Source organism: Rhipicephalus microplus, chromosome 1 (assembly GCF_043290135.1).
Source record: "Rhipicephalus microplus isolate Deutch F79 chromosome 1, USDA_Rmic, whole genome shotgun sequence".
Classification (NCBI taxonomy): Eukaryota; Metazoa; Arthropoda; class Arachnida; order Ixodida; family Ixodidae; genus Rhipicephalus; species Rhipicephalus microplus.
This window is the reverse complement of record NC_134700.1, coordinates 182424323-182442860: the sequence shown is the minus strand read 5'-3', so window position 1 is coordinate 182442860 and position 18538 is coordinate 182424323. Positions and strand designations below refer to the sequence as shown.

Below are 18538 nucleotides of genomic sequence, written 5' to 3'. Positions count from 1 at the left end.
TTAACATTTTAAGCATGCTGTCTTGCTCAAACATTGGGGCATTGCCCAGTTTGTGTTATGTTTACGTTTCCACGTGTCAATAGTATCTCATACACAACATTATATTGGCATTCAGTATACCTATTCTCGTGACGAATGGTGAAATAATGGCTATTCCTGTTGCTTTTTAGTACACACACTTTTGAAAACTTGCAAGGGATGGCAAATAACAAGATAAAATCATATCGGCTCGCTATTTTCTTTATATTGTGAAACACCTTACGTACGTACGGTATAGCATGCAAAGATCTTTGGTCATTCTGTTTTTATTTTGGTCCTGTTTTGTTTAACTTGACTTTCTGCAGGAGGGTTTAGCACACGGGTGTGATGGTGCTGTTGGGATATCCTGCATCCTTTAGTCTTTTAATCTGGTTTTTAAGGCTTACCTCCTCCTTGTGCTCACATGACTTCTGAAGGGTGGCCTCAATGCACGTGGTGGCAATTCCTCTGTGTAAATTGTGTAAATGTTAATTATGTGTTATGATGTACTAAAAAAGATGTCCCAAGAATCAGAATAAGTGACAGTAGTCAAAGTTTTTGTCACTGCCTTTATACAAATACCAGTTTATTTGTTGCCTCCTGCAGTATTTTAGGGCCTCTTATATAGATAGGATGTTTTCTCACTTTTATTACATTTTTGTATTGATGATGCCATATGCTCAGGAGGTAGAATGTCGTTATGTTCTTTCTGATAACTTCTAGCTTCTGAGCAAAGATAATGTTTCAGAAAAATGAAAAAAGGCTAGCATACTATTAAGACATGAAAAGAAAGCAGAGTTTATCAAAAATGAATGCATTAGTTGGGAATGAGAAAAAAAGATGGATGACAGGTCAGTAATGTCAATTAATTTATATTAGGACACATGAAATGTAGCAGAGGATGGCAGGTGATTAGTTCCAATGAGATCAAGAAATTATCAGCCATAATATGAAATTGGCTCATACAGGACAGGGAACATTGATTGGGCTTCCACCCTGCAGTGGACATATTATAGGCTTAACGCTAACAATGAGCAAAGCCTGTGAAAAAGGCTCCATGAAATGAGCAGTACTGCACAGATTGCTGTGCTAGACTTCCCATTTTGCTTGTTTTTACCAGCTTATCCTGCTCGCTGTTCAGACACAAAGCTTCACCAGAAAAACAATGTTATACTTGGTGAGGATAATGCCAGTGAATCCAGTGTTTTATCTACACCTTTCCTTGCTTAAGTCCTCCTCCAAACTATACGATTTTTCTTGGAAATGTTCTGCTTACAGCACACCAACCGATCAAGTGAAACAACTTTATTGGGGTCCTGCAAGACGTGCCCTAGTATGCAATCACCATTTCACTTCACGTTACAACATACTGGTGGTAAAAATATTCTCTGGCAGGGTACAGAAGTGCATGCACTGAGCTAGCTTGTGCAGCGCAGTCTATTCCAGAAAGCTGAACCTATGTTTGGTACAGAATTTTGTAACCACACGATGCTTGCACAGATTAAATGTGGCCACACATAGCAACTTCTGAGGTTTTTTATGAAATGATCTCGCAGTATCTGAAAACATTTGTTTTTTTTTGTTTACTTCATAGTTCCCAGTGAAATATTTCTCTTGTTCCTCTCATTGAATAATGGCATTTGGTGTGACTAAGGTGTCCCTAATGCCTCACTATGAGATCAAAAAAACGATTCTCCTTGAAATTGCTTCACAAGCATTTCCTAAGATATTGAATGACACTGCTTGCACATGTACAAACATTTGCTAGTTTTATTGAGGGTTGATGATAAAGGGAATCAGTTGGTGCATCCAAGCCGGACAGAGATTGACTGGCCCTGAAAAGGGCCGTTTAGTTATATATCTTGCAGCTTGTTCCAGGTAGACAGGGCTTCATTCTGTAGAAATGGTAACTCATCACACTGGTTCCCCAGCATGAAGAACATAACTTGATGCTAACACTGACTCAGATGTTCTGAAATGTCATAGAGGGTACATGAAGGCTGGGTACATGAAGGTTGCAGTTATACTAACTGTACAGTCAGCATGCTTGTGTGATATGTGCATAGCTGCATCAAAGCCACGTGTGAGAATTACGTGAACAGCTGAAAATCTCAATGGCAGCATAGCTTAAGAAGTCTGTCATCCCTTTTTTGCCAGTTTCCAATATCATCCTTCCCTTTTCATGCATCTTCTTTCAATATATCTGGGGTTTTAATTCCCAAAACCACGATATATTAATGAGAAGCAAATTTTGAACATCTGGTGTTCTTTAACATCTTCACTTGTTTGCAGCGCAACACCAGAAACACAGGACAGGGAAGGAGCAAAAGAGAAAGAAAAGACGGCGCCGATTCTGAAAAAGACGACACTGACATCATGACACGCACATGTCGTGATGTAAGCTGCCCAAAGAGTGGCCTCCCGTGAGAATAGTGAAGAATTTGGAATAGGATCTACCAGTAAGGGCTTTGTGTGCAATTCACAAACAGTGAAAAAGATCCACCAGGGGTGAACCACAGGTACATGGTGCACTCTGGTTGAGAGAGAGCAGAGTAAAACAGATGTGCCAGACAGGAGATTATAAATGGTTTTGTCTGGAGCTGGTGCCAGACCGAGCTCTGATTAAGCGTAAGGGAGTATTGAGCGCCAGGCCAATCTGATCCCATTCCTGTGATGGGGTGCAATATGATGACAGGTGCGAATTCCATTTTCTTTTTTTTCCATGGGTTTAGGGAAATAATTTTTCAGGGATCAGATGAAAATACCTCCGACATACATAATAACATGCTTATTCTTGGGCGTAGTCATGCCTAGCCACCAGATTGGGAGAAAAAGGAATGTTTACCGAAATGTGCGATAAAGTGTTTGGTGCTACGCCTTGACGGAAGTATTGATAGGTGCTTTGGAAATCGGTACGCCATTTCTGTAATCGTTAAATATGCAACTGCATGTGCCACTGCTAGGGATAGCGTGACACTCCCAGCCATTTCGGGGTAAGCCGTTTTAATCTACATGAAGATGTTAATGAGTACGTTCTCCATCACAGCAGTAGCTGTGGCCATTCCTTCAACTAGGCCTACTGCAACGCCAACTAAACGTCTGCATGAATTTAGCGCTAGTACCGTACATAATAATCAGCACGTGCCTTGGGTTCACTTCGATGGTGTTGTGAATTCATCTTGTGTGACAATGGTTTAAGTTGCATGCGTGCCTTAATCATTATTGCAATAGGAGACCATGATTTATCGTCACGCATGGTGTTGCTTAGCTCGGTCCTCAGTGTTCGAAGCAGGTCCCGCCTTGTGAGTGCATGAGAGAGGCACAAGAGTTGATTTCTGCTCTGTGTTTCTATAATTCCCTAGCCTTTATTATACAGGAAGCGGATAGTGCTGGTGTGCGTCAGCTGTCTCGGTGCGCTCTCAACCGCCTGCCTGGTAAGACTGATAGCTCATTCTATCAGCGCCTTGTCGTACTCCCTCCTCACACTGCGGCATGTCCTCCACTTGGAGGACATGATGACGGAACAAGATGATACGAAGCCCAAGACCGCAATGTTTGCAAGCCACAACCCGAGCAAACAATTCAACGGTGAGGCCAGAAAATCTACCTGACTAGGCCTGGAGCAACAAGCCAGAGAGCATATTCTTGGCTGGATAGATGGATGGATGTGGCTGTACCCTTTAGATCGGACGGCGGCTAACGTCACCTTGCCGTAATGTTTAGTGAACTAACCACAAGATTTTTTTTCCCCTTTAAATAGTAAAGTTGGACGGGTACTTTGAAGTGAAGGGTTTAATTATCAATCGTGCCTTGACTTTAGCCACCAATCAGACAACCTCCTTCTAGTTAAGTCTACCCGCTTAAAGTCTATTTTGCCCTCCCTGTCCCTAAATACCAGTGCTTTGAAAAACTCTGCGCCATCATCTTGAACTATAAGGTGAAGCCCTTTACACAGCATTGTCAAGTGTTCGGCAGTTTTTTCTTTCTCTTAGCACGCACTGCATATTGTGTCTACCTCTTCATATTTGGCCCGATATGTCTTGGTTCGCAATACTCCTGTCCTGGCCTCAAACAGTAGAGAACTACCCTGAGTATTATCATAGATTCTTTCTTTGGCAATTTCCTGCTTAAAAGTTCGATAGATCTCTAGTGCGGACTTCTTAATCATGCCAATTCTACACATGTCAGTCTCCGTTTCCTGCAGTTCCTTTTTAACCGATAGTTCTTTCTGGTTTGGCCACCTGCTGTTTTCTAAGTATTTACCAGTCAATTTCCTGGTTCGCTTCCTCCATTTTGTATTGACATTCTTCATGTACAAATAGCTGAAAACCTTCATAGCCCAACGCTCCTCCCCCATTTCTCTCAATCGCTTCTCAAATTTTATCTTGCTGCTAGCTTCCCTGCCATCAAATGATGTCCATCCCATATCACCTTGTACTCCCTGGTTTGGTGTATTCCCGTGAGCTCCTAAAGCAAGCCTAAATATTTCACGTTGCCTAATTTCTAATCTTGCTTGAACTTCTGACCTCATGCACAAGACCGCGTTGCCGAACGTCAGCCCAGGAACCATGACCCCTATCCATATTCCTCTCACAACATTATACCTATTGTAATTCCACAGTGCCCTATTTTTCATCACTGCTGCATTCCTGTTATCTTTAGTCGTCACGCATATTTCGTGTTCCCTCAGGTGCTCGGTCCCATTGCTTATCCATACGCCCAGTTATTTGTATTTATCTGTTATCTCTAGCGTGACTTCCTGTATTCTAAGCTCACTACCTTTGTTATCATTAAAAATCATGACTACTGATTTTTCCTAACTGAATCTAAAATCTAACCTATCTCCCTCATTACCGCAGATGTCCATCAACCTCTGCAAATCTTCCTTGTTGTCGGCCATTAGCACTATATCATCTGCGTAGGTTAATGCTGGTAGTGCCTGATCAATGAGTTTTCCTTGTTTGACCTAAGAGAGGTTGAAGCCAAGTCCCCTTGCCTCTAATTTCGCCTCTAATCCTTGTAGGTACATCATGAATAAGAAGGGTGACAGTGGGCACGCCGGCCTAAGTCCACGTTTCACCACTGTGGGCTTGGATACCTGTTTTTCCCACTTTTTAACTACCTTGTTAGTTTTATAGATTTCCTTTAAACGATTAGTGACTCCATCTTTTACACCCAGTGTGTCTAGTATTCCCCACAAGTCCTCTTGAACCACGCTATTGTACGCTCCCTTGAATTTCTGCAGGCCGGTAGGAAGCCTCACAGCGCAGCGCCTGATCTTGTGAAAAGGCGCAGCCATGCAGGCAGGGCATTCAATTCCCTCCCTATTTTTTGTATACTACTGTCTTTGTGTACATCGTAGAACACATAACAGTAATGATAGCAAACAGATCATTGATTCGGGTAGGCTTGGTGTTTTTATTTAAAATGGAACAACGAGGAAGCTGCTGAAGCTCGTGCCTGTATACAGCTGCTTTATATGGAGATGAAACTTTAACGAAAAAAAAAAATGTAATGATAAACAGTAGGCTCATAACAAACAACATTTCTCTGAGGGTGCATGGAATATATGTCCCATGCAAGGCTATGCATTGCAGTCCTTACTGCATTAATTAAGTACACGTACTGCAGGGCATGCAAGTGTATGCAGACACACGCTCACGAAATGACATTTTTTGCTACATACAAACGTGCACCACACCAAATAAGACGCACGTGTTTGTATAGTCAGGGAACACTCGTGAATACTGATGAAATCACACAGCTCGCTTACAGTATAAAACAAACACAATTGCGAACAATAAAATGCGACGCTGTTTAAAGAGGCGGACCCAGGTTACGAGGAGAATTATCAGTATGGCATACACACCACGTGTCAAGCTTTTGCAACATCTAAAGAGACTAAATATGGAAAGTTGCCTTTTTAAGTTAACATGACAGTACCAAATGGAGAAGCCACACGAGAGAATAATTCATCGTGGGCTAAAGAATGTGTTTTAAATATTATACACAGCTTTGCAAGACAATATCGACGAGTTTTACTCGTCTAGGTGTGGGAGGTGTAGGCCTGATAAAATGCGATGTTGCTTCAGAGCCTTTCTTTCGTAATATTGCAATTTTATTCAACTCTTTCAAACGTGGCCCCATAAATTTCTACTGGGTGCTCGAACACGGCAAGCAGGTCGCGGGGCAAAATCTTTGTAACATTTTATTACCGAAACAGCGATACTAGCAATGCTTGAGCTGCACTTGCTGTTTTCTAAATTGTAACCTCCTCAATCTCATCACTGTGATCAGGAAACAGAGAGGAAAAGTACAGCAGTAGTACGTAGAGAAATATTTAATTTCAAGCCCTTTAGCAATATCATCTAAACAAATTGCCAGTTCACTATTGAACTCTCGATGGAAACAAACAGCTGATCAGGGACGCAAGCTTGGCTTGGCACTGGCTTGGCCGTCCATACAGAGCCAAAAGCCGCTGCAGGAAACTGGATTGCGGATTGTATTGAGACAAAATATTTTATACATTTTTGTTTTCTTTGTTTCATTTCTCTAATTGCTCTTGTGATGGCGTGGACCGCGCTTCGTGATCTCATGTACCGGCGCACTGTTTTTAAGTTTAGTATGGCGCACGATAATACATGATTGCGTGCTTTAATTTAAAAAGGTTCGCGAGTATGGCAGCAACACTGCAATGTCGGGAAGAGGCACGGGGAAGAGGATAGTAGTAGAACCAGTAGCAGCTGCATGCCCGGGTGGAGCGACTGATGCCCAGATGGAGGAATGTCAACCCGATGCCTTTTGTGTTGGCCGTTCTGGCAGTTCCGCCGACTTTATAGAAAGAAACGACCCCGTCGCTTGTCCTCTTCTCTTTTCCTTCGGGCATCAGCGACAACATTGACGGACGACGTGTTCGACTTCACCGTGCACGTGAGTATAGGTTGGTTTTTCATTCGAGTGAATTCTTGTTCAGATTTGCAACTTGTCGACTTCATCCTGATCACCTGTCACCGGCAATAAGTCACATACGTGTGATATTTAGGTGAAATAAATGATAATGCACATTTTCTGCTCCATTTGCGTGACTTAGCTACACCAGGACATGAGGGAAAGCCTTTGTCGCCTAGCCACTAGCAGGCAAGATCGATCACTCGCATCCTTCAGTTCACGAATCAACGCGCCTGCCTTAAAATTAGTAAGCTGCTCGCAAAGAAATCTTACCGAGGCAATTTTGTTTTCTGTGAACAATGCACCGTAGATTTGTCTTGAATAACAAAAAAAAAACTTGAAAAATAAATGTCGCGACCTTTTAGAAAACGCCGTGTCTAAGAGCTAGACGCGGCATTTTGTAAAAGGCTCATTAAATTCAGTATGTTTTCGTAGTTTCTGCTTGAAATTATTATTGTCTATGAATTTCATGGCCCAATCTTTTGCTTTGGCTGAAAATCTCGGCGGCAAAAACTTTGTTCAGTGTCCCTTTAAGGGCAGGTGTAGATGCCATCATTTCAGTCGCAAATCTTTTTGCTAGTTGGTCGGCTGGTTAACAATAAGGGTACTAACTAGAGTTCCAGATTTCATCAGCAACACATCATCATGGCTTCATCAGATGCTGCATTATATACATTCTATCCTCGTTTTAAATAGGTGTACCGTATGGTCCACTGTTACAGGAAACAAGCGAGCTCATGGACAGTGAGCCATGTTGTGATAACTGGCAGCGAGGCTTGTGAATGGGACGCATGCGCATAGAATCGGGGTGCGCCCAGTTTTGTCTGCCATTTCTCCGCATGTACGCATGACAGCATTGGAAAGCGCATCCGTATTTTAGCTGTGCAATTTATCTAGCCCAGTGCCTCCTGCTTCAGGGATTTCCTGTGAGCACAAAAAATGCATGATTTTAATCGTTGCTGCAGTGTTTTGCAAGTTGTCACCGTAAAGCACATCATATTTTTCGCATAATGCTCGCTGCAACTAGCAAGTTTCGATGACTCGAAATGCTGTTCAGGTCTGATGTAGCAAACATTTTAAGCTCGTCCTCATGACCATGAAATATTGGTTTATTAAATAATGGAAGGCAGAGTTGGTATCAGTTGATTTACAGTGTGAAAATGAAAAGTGCGAAGGACCGTGCCTTGCAAGTAAGCCCCGAGAGCATGAGCAGAGAAGTAGCAGATGAGGATGCTCATGCGCTGCATTTCCAAATCTCACCAGCACTAATGCTTGACGGACTGCTGGCCACGCACTAGCGTGATCTTTCTGAAACAGGACTTGGGCCCTGTAAGCATGTTCTTGAAGGGCATAAGTAAAACTTAGAATGGGCCCCCTAAATGCACCCATCCTTGAACCATTGGGCTTATAAATTAGTGCCCTTTTCAAAATACAACTATTCTGAGCTCTAAATTGTGACAGAACAGTGCACGAAGTTCAAAAATGGGAAAAAAGTCTTTAAATGTCCTCTTTATACATAGTGTTCTTGTGATGTCACTTCTGCCGATGTCGCCCTCTCCCGCCATGCCCGGGTAACTCCCTGGGTACCTACGGCAGTTCACGTGCTGCAGTGCGGTTTGTTGGGGGCTCGTCATCTGTTGCTGTGAACGATGTGGAAGCATTGTGGTTTTTTGTTGTCTTACTTTAACGAGCTCATTGGATTAGGAAGGCCTCGCTCGTTCACTCGATACAAGACCAGATAATCTAGATGTGCGACACATATACCAGCCACGACGTACCCCGGCTGCCCGCATATACCAGCCACGGCGTACACCGGCTGCCCGCCACAACCTATGAGGGCCTATTATCTTGCTTTCACTACAAATTGCCTGGCCCAAAAACAAGTGAAAGCTCAAAATCTCTCGAGCCGCAATTTTAAGAGTGGATGTGCGAAGCGCAGCTGCTCCTATCGAAAACTAGTCGTGCAGAGCTAGGCAAGTTTACAAGAGATATAATATTATGAATATATTGTCACGGCCTACGCCACCAAAGTAGCAATGCCCCCCCCTCCCCCCCCCCCCAGTGTTTCAAACAGTGCTGATGTTGAGCTTGAGCCTCTTTGATTGCAATTTGTGGAAATAGTCGAGGAAAATATTATACAAGGCAGATAGCGACTTTGCGTGGTGTGTGCCGCAGTAATGCCAGTCATCACTTTATTTTTCGCGTATGCTTTAACACACTTTTCACTTTGTATTTTGCTTTTGTTGTACGCTAATGTACAGTGGAGTCACTGAACATGATAGAGACCGTGTATAGAATTAATTGACTAATAAAAAAAAATCCTGACGCCCAACTTGAACCGATCGGCTATACTTCAAAGTGAACTAATATTGTTTCCCATTCTTTATAGTTTGTTTCAATGCAATACCAAATCTCCGCGATCACCATCACGATTTTAACCGCCTTCCTCGTCATCATGATTTTAACTGCGGACAAGTTTCTATGTACAGTATCTTGGTAAGCTATATCTGTTTGCAGGTAAATACTTGGCTATGGCACTTACCCGTAATGAAGTTGCACCTGAAGATGCAAATATTGCAAAGTTTCTTCAAGTAGCTTTTGTTAATCTGCACCAGCCAAATACGCTGGTACTTTTAGGAAAATCGGAATGTGCGTTCTCAATTTTAGGTTATAACTTTCAGCGAAGAAACACCCTAAGCTCTGCTCCCTCTGCGTGGACTACTAAATCAACTTGCCTCACTAGCAGCTCATAATTTCTCAAACTTGCATCGTGAGGCAAAACTAAACGGGTGCAAGCACGAGGAGACAACATGGCAGTTGTAGGCGATAGATTCGGTTGGTGCCCGGGCATGTTGGTGGCGCATTTCGGAAGTGACGAAAAGGCGCTGCGAGATGCATGTGCACACTTTGTATAGTTGCTGTATTGGACAGCAAACTTTTTTTCTTATCTGAGCAGTTTTACCAAAGGAAGCTTCATCATATGGCGTGATAAATGAAGCGAATCCACAGGTTGAACCACATCATAGCCTCGCTGTGCTTTTGTACTTTTTTTAGCTCGCAAAATTTATTGACGGATAAGGCAGCACTTGTTTCTTTACCATATGATCATCTCCGGTGTGCTGCTGCCCCAATATTTCAAATTCTAAGCATTTACACCATTGTATGCTAACTTTTCCTTCAAAGTGAGACAAGCCACATGTGTATCGTAGATCAAGAAGCGTGCCAGTTTTACGTAATTGCAAGGTAAACATCAGAAATGCACAGTTGATCAAAAATACCAGTTTAATGGTGCATCTACATAGCAGAGCACCTGTGGCACCTCGGCAACAAGATAATGCCACACATGTTACAAGAGATAATTAAAAAAGACAGGGGACGTTCTGCGTGAACAAATAGAAACAAAAATAAAATGGCATGTGGCAGCGAGCGAAGGCGGAAAAGGGGGGGGAGCCCGTGGGACTTCAGCGGATGAACGTAAGGTGTGTGTTTAATATGTGGAAGAAAAAAAAAATTCAAAACTTTGGCGACTGAAATGAGGGTGACTTAGTGAGTGCGCTCATGACGAGAGTAAACACGGTTATTATTTTTTTTTTCAAATCTCTTTTGAAAGCCACAAAAAATCTGTATGTGGTGCAGCCTAACAGAAGGTCCGTGAAGGCAAATTATGAATTCATCGTTGTACGAAGTCCTATTTTTTTTTGCATGCGCACCATCCCCGCCACGGTGGTCTAGTGGTTAAGGTACTCGGCTGCTGACCCGCAGGGCGCTGGTTCGAATCCCGGCTGCGGCGGCTGCATTTCCGATGGAGGCGGGAATGTTGTAGGCCCGTGTGCTCAGATTTAGGTGCACGTTAAAGAACCCCAGGTGTTCTAAATTTCCGGAGCCCTCCACTACGGCGTCTATCATAATCATATAGTGGTTTTGGGACGTTAAACCCCACATATCAATCAATCAATCATGCGCACCATAAATAGTGCTCAAAATTTAATTGCATATGTTGTTTTCATCCTCGCTGTATTCCGTGCTGTTTATGATGTAAAAAAAAAAGTAGCACGCTGAAGTGGTGCTGCTTTTGGGCAACAGTTGAAAATGGCGGGGTGCATGAATGCGGAATACTGCCGCTTACACTCAAATCACTCTTGTGGTCACCTCCCACTGTTTGCAGCATGTGTTGTGTATACACAGCTGCATATTTCCTAGCTAGAAAAATTTGATTTTAGGTGTTTCACGCCATTTTCTATGTAACTATTCCACGATTACACACACTGATCAGCAGGCTTTCAATTGCGCTGAAGGACACAGGTGCCATAAAGTTCAAGTCGATTCTTTCAAAGAAACCATATGTAAAGGCTGAAGCTTCATGCTTACATACATACACACACACCATATTGTTTTTTGTACTTTATGAAAGCTGCGAAGGTCTCATGTGCCTCCAAGCGTAACCTGTCTTATTTATTCTCCATCACCACATAAGTTTTGTGAGTTTCAAATAAAAGTACTTTGCGCATGGCCACTTTTGGGTAATTTTTTTGTGTAGGTGTTATTTGAGCAGCCTACAGTGTTTACTTTATAAGCCTGTATGTATATGTTGCATTATAAGGATGCAGAATGTGTGTAGCTGTACAATATAGATGAAGTGTAAAAATTAAGTATGTCTATTGTAGTGTTCTTGCAACCAATCTTACCCCCGTATTCTAGAACGTCCCTCCACTCAACGCTTCACCTTCACTTGAGATGGCTGATGGGAGCGCCGTCTCTAAGCAGAGAAAATTGCTGCATGTCAGCAATAATCTGCTGTGATTCTCGAGTAGCGCAGCGTCGCTTTCAAACGAGCAGCGGCACAGTGCTCAACTCTGTCAAGTGAAGGGTGAAAGTCGAGTCGGGGAGCGTTTATGAATATGGGGGTTAGTTTTGTTGTCTTGTTAACCTGCCATTAACACTGGATTGATGCTACTTTGCTCTAGCTGTACAGTGCTCTCCAAGGCTCAAGGAGGCATCGCACGGGGAAGGCTCGGAGCAAACCATGCGTGAGTTTCCTTTCATTGTTACACTATGCACGTATTAAGTGATAGACTTTAATGTATGCTATTTGTATTGTGCAAGTTTTTGGGGACATACAACTTCCAACACTTATATGTTCTGACGAAAATCACGCAAGAATGAGAGAAGCTTGTGCAAAAATTATGCAAGAGTGTAAGAAGCTTTTGCAGAAGTCTGTGAAATGAAGTTTTGAAATTTTGTGGCAATGTGTCATTGTACAGTGGTCAACAGTCTTGCTCAGCATGCTTGACTGCAGGGCTCCCGGCTGCACAGGCGCATCTACGGAGTGCCTGATGCATGATGGGCCAAATGTCAGCCTGCACACTGGTGCCTCTTATCCCCGTTTCTCTGTTACATCAGTGTCTCTTGTAAAGGGGATCAACTGTGCTACCTTTTTTTTTTTCGAATGTAATGAGTTCTTTTTCCAGATTATTGTTGTTTTAAGGTAGAGCCTCACATTTCTATCAAATACTGAAGATTCTATTTTTCCTTCTAGATGCTATGAAGTCACTCCTTGTGTTACAATAGAGTGAACACTGTTATGAGAAAAGCTACTTGATGGAGTTAACTCACTCCATATTGACTTAACACACAGAATTGGTGAAAACTACACTCCATTCCAGCTGCATTAGGAATAATATTCATTTGCATACTTCTGTTTCTTTTGTTTGTTTGTTGGCTGGAGGTTTGGAGTATAGGGTGGCCAGAGGGCACTGTGTAGTCTTTCTTCATCTTCCCAATTTTGTGAACATTAATTGATAGCGGTATGGGAAGCAGCCAGCATGCTGAAACAGCGGTGCAAGCATGCAAGATGTTCACCATTGCATGCAGTCAGTTGCTGTGAGCAACCTACTGCATACAATTAACTGCGAGTGGTGCTGCACTATGTGTGCCTCCTGGAAAGCTGCAATGGTAAAGTGCCACAATCGTATAGTAACATGGATAACATCGCAATTTGTTTGTTGAGTAATTTTGCAACAGAATCAATGGAGTTTTGGATAAATTTGTGTATCTGCCTGGTTCATCAAAGCTACAGAGTCAAATGCGGTATATACTCGCGTATTATGTGTACTTGTTTTGTCAATCCGGTCATGTGCGAAGCTAGTAGGAATCGCTGGCCTAAAAGCTCAACTGGGAATATATGTTGCAGGCGCTGTCACAGCTGTCTCAAAGCGGATGGTCATTTGTTTGCTAAGCCTGTTCAAATGCCCCCATTTTCTTGAAGTTCTTCCGAACAGTGCTCACAAAAACCAGTTCCCATGACAGGGTTATACCAGAGAACATAAGTACTCTCCAATAATTGTCGGGAACCCAACGTAAAGTAAGATGCAGACAAGGAAGCGCGATGCCAACACAGTGCTGTGTGTGTCGCCCTTCATTTGTGTGTGTGCCCATTCCTTGTCCCAGTCTTCTATTGCGTTGTGTTCCCTCCGATATCTAACCAACACACCCAAGCTTCTATGCTAAGTCTTATTCAACGCACTGTTCTGCTGGCTCCCATACTGAATATTGCATGTCGAAGAACTCCACGCTGATGTGCTTAGCGGTAGCACGGTTTCAGCTTTCTTCGGTAAGCTTTATAATAGCAATCTGCCTCGTATATAATTATTGTAGCCTATCACAAGGAACAGTAAAAACGCAATGGCCAGACGGCAAAACCGAAAAAAAAAAAGAGTGCGAAAACCTGCCTCATCTGGTTGATGTGACAGGTCCTTGCACGCGTTCAACATCTGTGCTGTGTCTCGGGAATACATTCTTGCCGTGAAAGAGGTGCGAAGATAGGAGGCAAACCTTTAGGCATTTCGGACTACACATAAACAGGTTTCGGTTTTCAAGTTCGATATTCTAGGGAAAGCATAAAAGTTCATGGAAGAAGGGACCTCGCACTCAGTCCATTTTGTGTAAGACTGCACTCGCCTGCTCGACAAGAGATGTGCCTGACCAGAGCATCATGAAGTCAAATGTGTCTGTGTGTGTGCTGGCAAGGTGGCTCGGGCTGGTTGGGGAGGGCAAAGTATGCGAGCAAAAAGTTTCTTGTAGTAAAGCAGGCTGGCTAATTATACTGGTGAGGATGCAAATTGTGCGAGTAAATATGGTATGTACTCTTGTATGTTTCAGCTCTATTGCTACGGATCCTGCGGATCCAACTTGGCATCCGGCAGCAACAAAGAGAGGTTCTGCAGGAGGTGCGACAGCTGAAGCACGAGGTACGGCTCTTGTCAGTGCCTCAGCACGCCCAGCCAGCACAGCGCCCCTCTGACCTTCCCCGGCTGCCTGCTGGTACAATTGGAGAAGTGGAGGCAGCAGAGGCAGCTGTGTAGAGTAAAGCTGTGGCTGTGGCTTTGGTGTATATTTCTTGATTTTTAATATGCCTATGTAACATGCAGAAATTTAGTACTGCTGTAAGATACTGTGTTTCGGGAAACGAACTAGTCAGGTTATCTCATAAGCCACTGTACTACAGTCGAATATGAATAATTCGTACTCGAAGAGGCCAGAAAATTTGTTCAAATTAAAAGAAGTTCAAAATAATGAGTTACCGTAATTACTTGAATCTAACACGCACCTTTTTTCTGGTTAAGAGAGTTCATAAATCGCATGTGCGATAGAATCGAGTACGACAAAAAAAATGAATATGGTCATTCTATTGCCATCGCCACTTACAAAATGGCCGCCCCCTACGTGCGTTGGCATGGCGCGTCGGTCATTTCTGCCTATGTGTTTCCCATGCGCGGCACTTCATACGTGTGCTGAGGAGTTCGTCATCTTGTAGTACATTAGCATCGACGGCATGGTAGGGCCGACTCCAAAAACTCGACGAGTGCACCACAATGCTGCTTCTAAAAGAAAAGTCGTCGCGTGTGCCGGAACGGACAGAAATCGGGCCGCATCGCGGTCATTCGAAGTTCCCGAAACGTGCGTGTGGGACTGGCGGAAACAAAAGCAGAATATTGTCGACAGCAAAGATTCACGCAAAGGCTTCAGTGGACCACAGCAGGGTCGGTTTCCACAAATTGAAGAGCTGCTCGGCGAGTATCTGAGGTGTGTGTTTAATATGTGGAAGAAGTGAGCGGCACAGCGGCCCGTGACGACAGAACTGCTCCAAGTGCAGGCTATGCAGTTAGCCTTAGAAAAAGGGCTAATGCAGAGCCATTTTAAAGCGAGCAGGTGCTGGCTAACGAACTTTATGAAGAGAAAAGGCTTTTCCCTCCGAAGGCGAACGGGCATATGCCGGAAGTTGCCGGAGGAGTACGAAGAAAAGCTTCAGAGTCTTCAGAGGTTCCTCCTAAACTTGCGGCACAACAACGGCTACCTCCTTTGGCAAATCGGGAATGCCGATCACACGCCTCTTTACTTCGACATGCCTGGCACCACAACCGTCTAGGAGAAGGGGGCGAAGCAAGTTTGTGTACTGACATCGGGCCACGGTAAAACTAGAGTGACAGCAATGCTCTGTTGCACGTCAGATAGGCATAAGCTTCCCCCGTACTTCATATTTAAACGGAAGACGCTCTCAAAAAGAGTCGTTTTCGCGAGTGGTGTGATCAAGCGGGCCAACGAGAAAAAAGGGTGCGCGTTGCAACCGATGTCTTAGTTTTTTTTTTTTTTTTTGTCGTGGAAATTGGGCGCGCGTTACAGTCGAGGGCGCGGTAGAATAGAGTAAATACGGTAAACGAGCGGAGGGCTCACCATGCAGTGATGCATGTGCATGGAGTTTTATTCACAAATTACAGGACATCCGTCATTAATTAAAGTAGTCAATACATGTCTCTACACGTTGGCCTTGCAACGAGTCAACAAGTTTTGCGTGCAGTTTGCAAAGCATTTGTACTTCGGCTTCAGTATTCTCCTGGCAAAAGAAGTTGTGCGCGGCAATGTCCAGTGCTGACACCCTTCGAAGACAACTGTGTTTCCACTGTTACCATCTGCGCTGCAGCCGGAGCGTGGCCAGCACATGATGAGAATGGAGGAGCGTCTCCACCTGGAGAAAAGCAGATCGGCATTCGAGAGAGAAACACTCCGCAGCAGCTTTTTTTTTTTTTCTCTCTTCATGCGCGGTGTTGAAAGGAGAAGAGTCTCTACATAGCAGGGACGGAAAACAGGGAAGCGTGACACCGGCGCGTTGCAGATTGGCATGAGAGAGAGCCAACTCTCTGCGACAGCTTTTTCTCCCCTCTTTCTCTTCATGCACAGTGTTAAGTGGAGAAGGGTCTCTACGTGGCAGGGACGGAAAAAGCCGAAGCGTGGCACAGGAATGTCGCAGATTGGCATTTGGCAAACATTCCACCGCAGTCTTTTCTTTCCTTTTCTTCATTTTCTTCTTCAAGCACAGCGATGAGGTGTCTGAAGTGCCACCGCAGGATTGGGCGGGGTGCTGAGAGCATTTTCGGAGCGCGGTATAGCTTTGATAGGACCACAGCGTCAGTTCGAATTAAGTGTGTTGGAATTAATGAGATTCGACTGTATTTACTATAGTCTGTGAAGTCCGAGTGAACTGTCCTAAGCTAGCAGACGATGTAGGCGGCATCGTGTGTTTGATGGGCAGTGACTAGCAATAGCCTGCTTAAAACAGACATTCAGTAATTTTGTTCATTTATCACCCTATTTCGTGTCCGCTGCGGCTCTCTCTACTTTGAGCTACAGTTCACCCTGCCTTGTGTTAGTCGATTTCTTACTTTTTTAAAAATCTAACACGCACCAAATTTCGCAGTGTGAAGAAAAATGCACCTTTGTTTATTGTGATGAGATTTCTATAGCGACATGCCTCTTTGTTGGCTATCACAGAAAAATATAAACAGCAAATGGTGCGACCATCTAGTGCGACCTTTATTTTTCTATCAGTTTCATCTATGACCAAGGTTTGGCCGCTCTAAGGTTGCCTCTTAGTATGCCTTGATCATGTTCATTTATCTTGTTGTGCTCTGCTTACAATGCATTGATTAAAAACATGTCCAAGCTTCTTTTTGAATTCCACATATTTTATCGTTTTTCACGTGTAGAAGCTACTCCTGGTCAACATTCAGGCAAAGACATAGTAACCTCGAAGAAACGTGTATTGGAATTTGAGCACTGTACAAAGTAATTATACTATTTCATAGCTAGAATCAATATTTATTAAGGGTTATAACAGTGTTGTATTTGATTTCATAACAGCGAAACTGCATTCAGAGAAGGACTCTGAAAGGTTCTCACACTGAGTGTGAGAGGGCTGATGTGGAAACCATTTTCGGTCAAGTGAGTTGAAGTTAGCGTAAAAAAACAATGAAATGTTATGATGCTCAAAAATTCAAGTTGTTATTTTCAGTGTCCTCTTGCAGATTTTTATCATGAAAACATTTCGATGTGCTGTTGCGTTTACCCCATCTATGCTTCTTGCATTTTTTTACAGTGCAAGCACCTCCTGCAGATTGGGGGACGTGGCCTCCGAGAAATTGGTGTGAATGCCATGAAGGCTGTATTGGCACATGACGTGCAAGTGCTGTACAGCCTTCATGGCAGAAAAGGGAAAAGGGCCTTTGTGAACCTGAGGCTCTGTAGATTAGTGACAGGTTAGACTTGTTCATTGTTTTATGTGTGTGTACCCTTGTGTATTCTCTGTACTGCAGTGCTTCATGTGTACTATGGTATTTCTGTTCTTGTATGCAGATGTCATCTGCCAAAAAGCAGGGTGCGACCAGGCGGAGGCCCTCAACTTTATTAAGAGGTGGCTGCCAGGGTCTGGTGATCGCTGTGGGGGCAGGAAGCGGCGCTTCAGAGAAACATTTGTTGTGGAGCAGCCCGATGATCCCCACTCTCAGAGTGCAGATTATCGGCTGCTCGCGGCAGCTGGCTTCCTGCCCAGCCACAGCAGCCAGGGCCTTGACAGAACCACTGTCACTGTGTCCCCAACGCAACCTGACCTGCAGTAGAGCGGGCCTTTTTTAGTTGTGTATATATATTTTTCAATGTATACATTTTTTGTTGTACCAAAGAAATAAAAAAAAACAAAGAATAAATAGTCTGCAGACTGTCGGTGGTGCACTGTTCGGCTAGCTTATGCTGATTCGGAAGCACCATCACCATGTTTTAGTTACAAAAAAATGCTCTAAACTATGAATATTCTCGATTACCATGTGTGGGACATATGTGGGGATTGCAAGTGGGGGACATACGCTTTCAGCATTTACTTCCTAACGACTTTTTTCGATCTGCTGTACCAAATACCAGTACCAAATAAAGCACTCGCTATTGCAAAAGATAAATTGGTAAAAAAATAAACTACACTTCTAGTGTTAGCAAAGGGAATGAGGTATAAAAGATGAAATAGATCGAGTAACTGCTTTCAGTTCTCGGCATTCAATTTTCTGTTGCCCCAAGTATACAGGGCTGCAAACCTACAAGAGCGGGTCATCGAGGCATATTGCTTAAATATTTCGGTAAGAAAAATTCCCTACTAATAGTGTTTACATAATGGCAAGCCAATCAGTAGCCAATATTCGTCGTGCAGGAAACATCGGTGTAATAACGGCATTCGATTGGCTGCAATGTGGCC

At 43.5% G+C, this 18538-nt stretch overlaps 1 protein-coding gene across 2 annotated transcripts; it reads left to right on the top strand.

The window, feature by feature from the left end:
- Positions 1 to 430: 430 nt before the first annotated feature.
- Positions 431 to 17977, top strand: LOC142803549 (uncharacterized). Of its 2 annotated transcripts, none has more exons than XM_075888676.1 (5): positions 431 to 6948; positions 11939 to 11993; positions 14125 to 14213; positions 17396 to 17555; positions 17653 to 17977. In XM_075888676.1, exons 1-5 carry the CDS (start codon positions 6802 to 6804, stop codon positions 17913 to 17915), a joined length of 714 nt encoding a protein of 237 aa, XP_075744791.1. In that variant the 5' UTR covers positions 431 to 6801; the 3' UTR covers positions 17916 to 17977. The 2 variants fall into 2 exon arrangements, with proteins under 2 accessions (XP_075744791.1, XP_075744793.1); XM_075888678.1 differs by having other exon boundaries at positions 6814 to 6948; positions 11931 to 11993; positions 17653 to 17976.
- Positions 17978 to 18538: the final 561 nt, after the last annotated feature.